A 5,439-nucleotide genomic window follows, 5' to 3' on the forward strand; every position below is an offset into this window, starting at 1 on the left:
TTTTTCACAGCTCTACTAATAATACAACACAATACAATAGAAATTAACAGCAGCAGAAGCATACTGAAAGATGACTAAGCTCGATAGTCTATAAAACCTGTGCAAGCACTTTAAATCAGATTGTGAATGTGCAAGACAAGACACTTTATATTTGTTGTGAATGTAGCTTTTGTAGTAATAATTGTGAGTCATGCATCACGTGGTATCTACACCACCATCGGTGGTCACGTGACCACCAATAAAGGAACATGGCGGCCCACTGTTCCGTGGGACTGGCAACAAGATCAGCAGGTACTAACCTAAAACACTCTCCACACTCAGATAGACAGCTGTGATAAGCGGCAGCTCGGACCACCCTTGCTCTCGTCTAACGTAAAAACAAACTACGTATTTAAAAAGTGTATTGAAACATAATGTTTTGTACATGACGAGGCTGTATTTTGACATCTGTTAGCTTGCTAGGTATAGCTACATTAGGCTAATCTGTGGGGACTGCTTTTGTGTGTATCTTTGTGCCTGTAGGTCTGACCTGTAGTAACATATATTATTATTTTATTTTATTCCCATATCGTTTTGTGCCTTTATTGGATAGTGAAAGAGAGGGATTGAATGCTAAGTGAATGCAAAGTTCACTGTGCAGACTCAAACTGGGAATGATGGGGCCACCAGGACACCCCATGTAGTTACACATGTGTTGTTACATATTCTCATCAGCCTTGGTTGGATACACATTTTCATTGTTGTTCAGTTGAACTGAAAAGAGAGCACTGGGTGAGGGGGGCTGGGGCTCAGCATAAGAATGACCTTTCTGCCATTTATTCTTCGCAAAAACAGTTCCGTGACAGAGAACGCGCTCTCCTTCATTCTGTTGCTCTCCTTTTTTCACCAGGACTGGGGGGTTTCCTGCGGAGAGTTTGTTCTTTAAGAAGCTGCGGTCCCCCAAAAGCCCTACTGTGTCCGCAACATCGCCACTTCTTCTGGAGGAAGTGGAAAAGTTCTCACATAGTTCGCCCAGCTACTGTTAAGCCTGCCTATGCAGTACCCACGGTACAGTACCTCATACTCAGATTGTATATGAAGCCTTGGGACAACAATATGAGCCACCCTTCTTATTCTGTCTTTCCTCTCTTCCCTGACTGTAGCACATTGTGCGGCCTGACTATGTAAGCACTAGACTGATCCCAGAATGGCCAAACTACATAGAGATCAAAAGCCAAGAGCAGATCGACGGCCTCGCCAGAGCCTGTCAGCTAGCCAGACATGTACTGCTGCTAGCTGGACGCTGTCTGAGGGTAAGCGCCTCATCACTACATGTAATGTTTGTGCTTACGTGTCATCAAAAACAACATGTCAATTTTGACCTGCGACTTCCAGGTGGGTATGACAACGGATGAAATAGACTTCATCGTGCACCAAGAGACAATCAAGCACAATGCCTACCCATCCCCTCTCAGATACGGGGGTTTCCCCAAGTCAGTCTGCACATCTGTGAACAACGTGGTCTGCCATGGCATCCCCGACAGGTAAATGTGCATCTGTCTCATACATACATGACTTTTAGATGATGGGTGGCACAACTTTTCACGTCAGGGGCCACATGGAGACAAACGTTTTGTCCTGTGTCGTGAGCCTTTCAATTTCATAAATAGTGAGTTTTAAGCACTATGTGCTGTACACAATGGGAACTGCATTTTAATACAGTCAGCGGGCCAAATATCATTTAATATAAAAAGTAACTCACAAGCCATATATAACTAGGATGCACACACAATTTTTTTTACAGTTTTGTTAAATGTTTTCTCTTTGTTTTCTGCCAAAATTACATATACAATAACATGGCCACTGAGATAATAACTTTTATCTCAAAAGTAAAACACATTCAACAACATTGTAACAAACTGTTGCAACTTAAATCTTTAAATGTTGGACCTTTTTATAGAAACCTTTGATGATGAACTTGGTTGAGAAGTTTGTAAACTGTTTCTTATCGTCCAATTAATTCATGATTGGACCATTTGTCGTCTTAGATAAATGTAATAAATACAAAATATAGGTATATACTGTATGTTTAAAAGGTAAGGTGCTATGTTGTCGCCCAGCATTAATGGTATTATTACGCAAAAGTACATTAATTGAAAATGTAAGGGGTTCTCTGTGTATGCAGCATTAATTTGTTATATGCCGATGTCCTGCAGTCGGCAACTTGAAGACGGAGATATCGTCAACGTTGATGTCACTGTGAGTTGTTGCCGACACACAAACGAACTCACCGGTCAGAACAATGCTGCGCCCGTGACTGACCCTTTGCCCTATTCACGATAGGTGTATTTAGACGGTTACCATGGCGACACTTCAGAAACCTTCCTGATTGGCCAGGTGGATGAGGTCGGCCAGCGATTGGTGGAAACTGCCAGGCGCTGCCGAGATGAGGCCATCGCTGCCTGCAAGCCGGGTGCACAGCTCTGTGTTATAGGAAACACTATCAGGTACACACACACACACATAATTACATACATGTAAAAAAACATACAAACCATATAATAGTTGCCAACTAATATTTTTTTGTTCTTCTGGCAGTGAAATCGCCCACGCCAGTGGCTTTCAAGTGTGTCCGTATTTCATTGGACATGGAATAGGTTCTTGCTTCCACTGCCATCCTGAGATCTGGCACCACGGTACGTTTGGCTCTGTGGTCAGCAGAGACGGGGACAGGAGCACCTGCCCCTGTGTGCATCACACGTGTGTTTGTGTGCTTGTATACTATGCGTTTGTCAATACTTTCTGAGGGATCGTTTGGCTTCCTTATAATCAAGTATGGACTGTCTTGATATAATGTCTATGGCATACTGCAATAGTCATTATACTGTAAATCTTAATGGGCTCTGGGGTATTGATAGCTTTGTGAGCAGAAGAGACTCACAAGACTAGTTAAGTTTGTGAGACAAGGATACTGAAAACTGAGATGGAAACCATGGCCATGTGATAAAGGGTCTTTGTAATTAATGAAGAAAATTCTCTTTTTCTCTTTATTTTCAGCTAACGACAATGACATGACCATGGATGAAGGGATGTCTTTCACAATAGGCAAGTTCACTTTTTCACGTTTTTGCACGCACATTAAGATGCCACTGTGTATGAACGTGGGGCTGATATTGTCTGTTGATTTGTAGAGCCCATACTGATGGAGGGGTCTGCAGAGTTTAGGATCCTGAGGGACAAGTGGACCGCAGTGTCTGCAGACGATAAGCGGTATGTGCTGGACAAACAGAAATATCTCGTCTTTTATCCGACCCAACGGTTTCCCATCTGGCATCAAGTAAAAGCCCATAAAACCACACATAGTTGTTTTTACATTACTGTTTTTGTGTGTATTTTAACCAAATTAGACACAACGTGGATGTATTTTCTAATCTCACACGCTCAAAAGAGCGAATCAGCATATTTCCCCACATGTTGAACTAATCCTTAAAAATCTTACGTGTGTTTTCTTAATTGACATTCATGCAGGTCCGCTCAGTTTGAACACACTGTGGTCATCACATCTGACGGAGTGGATATTCTCACTAAACTGCCAGAAGAGAGCAATCTGTGACCTGAAGGAATCTAACTGATGTCCAGCTGTTAGAAATCTCTTTACCTCAAACTACCCGAGATAACAAACACTGTTCCAAGAACTTGAGTAGTGATTCACCTGGAGATATTCAAAACGAGCGCGTCGTTTCTACCTGTAAAGTGTATTAAAAGACTGAGGTGCACATATACGGAGGAAAAAGTGGCTGCTGGTGCATCTATTTGCTGAAGTAGAGATCTATGCATGTTGTGAGCGTTTATATTGTCATTATAAGAGATCCCAATATTCTTCAAATCTCAGTCTGTTCTTTTGCTAACCTATCAGCTGTTTTTTTTGTTTTGAGTGAACACTTAATGACGGTTATGACCGCTTTAATGAAGCCCATGATAGCTAAATGTGATTTATACCAATCAAGAGACTTAAAAGAGTTAAATGGGAGCAACACAAGTAAGACCTTGGCAAGGATTTTAGAAATACTGAGGTCATGAGCCCAAATGTAATTAATTTAGCTGTTTGATTATATTTATCTCCCTTCATCATTGTTTGAATGTTTCATAGCCTTCTCTACACTACAAGGTATTTAATTGTGCTGTAAAATTCCAAGTCCTTTTTATTTTCTTTCACATTTTTAGATTTGGGACCTACTACATCTTTTCTTGCATGCTAAATAGTATGGTAGTGTGGGTATTGGAACGCACAGCTATGTCCTAATACATAAATGCAGAATGCCAAAGATATCAGAATGTCCTCTTGCTGTTTCAGAATGCATGCCAGCTAGCTTTTCTGATCCACAATCCTCTGAGCAGAGGTTATATGAGCAAGAGGGTCTAAGTTCAAGCTGTAATGTTATGACGAAGACGTGTGTACCAAAATACATGCTTACTGTATGCAACAGTGCGCACTCTGTAAGGGCAGCTGACTGCAGTGTAGGTCAATTAGGTCAGTGGAGAAGTGACTCTTGGAAAGTGACTGTCATCAAGTATAGCCAGTAGATGGCAGCACACACTAATACATTTGACCTTGTAGCAAGCACAGGCTCCACATCCTCCCTCATGTCACTCATAACGGGCTGCAGCACAACACACCGCATCTGACCATCTCTAATCTGTTTATGGCCCATAACCATAAGTGGAAAACACATTTAGGTTAATCTAAACCAAGTATCAATAATGAATTGAACTGAGGCCAACTTGATTATAAACTGCCCAACGTGACGAGGGCTTTTCACACTACCGCCAGACTTAGTTTACCAAGCATGACCGAGTGATTCAGTACAGCTTACATGCTGAACAATAACATCTGCACAAACTAGAGGACAGAAATGCTGCGTGGGGGTTGTAAATTCCACTCAGCATCACCCTTTTGGTCTATTATTCCTATTCCTCTTAATTATATATTGTGTCCACAAGTGGATTTGATAAAGAAGATCCAGCAATCCACTATCTCACAAAGCTCTTTCTCACCTCCTTTTTGATTTTTTAAAGTAACACATTTGCACCTTACCTGACACTTAGAGCTCAAATTACTGGCTTGTTAATTTACATTAAAGTTAGATTACAGTGTGCAGTACGTGAGTGATCAAATTCTTCTCCTACAACCTTTATCAAGTCCTTTAAGAGTTCTGTCCACAGTGCTGTGTGGAGAAATGTAAACTTGATGTTTGTGTAATAATACTCCTTAATGCATGTCTGTAACTGAGTATGGTGAAGTGAAGGTGTTTCAGAGGGAAAAAAATGCTTAGGCGGAGAAATTGGATTCCAGCCTACTGGGTGTGTTTTCACTTCCTGCCAATATACTCTCTGAGTGTGTGTGTGTGTGTGTGTGTGCGCTCAAGCCAGTGCCAGTTTGTGGGTGAAGCAGGAAGGATT

General features: G+C 41.5%; 1 protein-coding gene across 1 annotated transcript; it reads left to right on the forward strand.

The window, feature by feature from the left end:
* The first annotated feature begins 242 nt into the window (after positions 1–242).
* metap1d (methionyl aminopeptidase type 1D (mitochondrial)) lies at positions 243–4,371 on the forward strand. The gene is made up of 10 exons (XM_079173051.1): positions 243–291; positions 890–1,047; positions 1,143–1,292; positions 1,375–1,523; positions 2,196–2,238; positions 2,323–2,486; positions 2,578–2,675; positions 3,037–3,084; positions 3,171–3,249; positions 3,508–4,371. Exons 1-10 carry the CDS (start codon positions 249–251, stop codon positions 3,590–3,592), a joined length of 1,017 nt encoding a protein of 338 aa, XP_079029177.1. The 5' UTR covers positions 243–248; the 3' UTR covers positions 3,593–4,371.
* The last annotated feature ends 1,068 nt before the right edge of the window (positions 4,372–5,439 follow it).

This window comes from Pholis gunnellus (genome assembly GCF_910591455.1).
Source record: "Pholis gunnellus genome assembly, chromosome: 14".
In the NCBI taxonomy this organism is placed as follows: domain Eukaryota; kingdom Metazoa; phylum Chordata; class Actinopteri; order Perciformes; family Pholidae; genus Pholis; species Pholis gunnellus.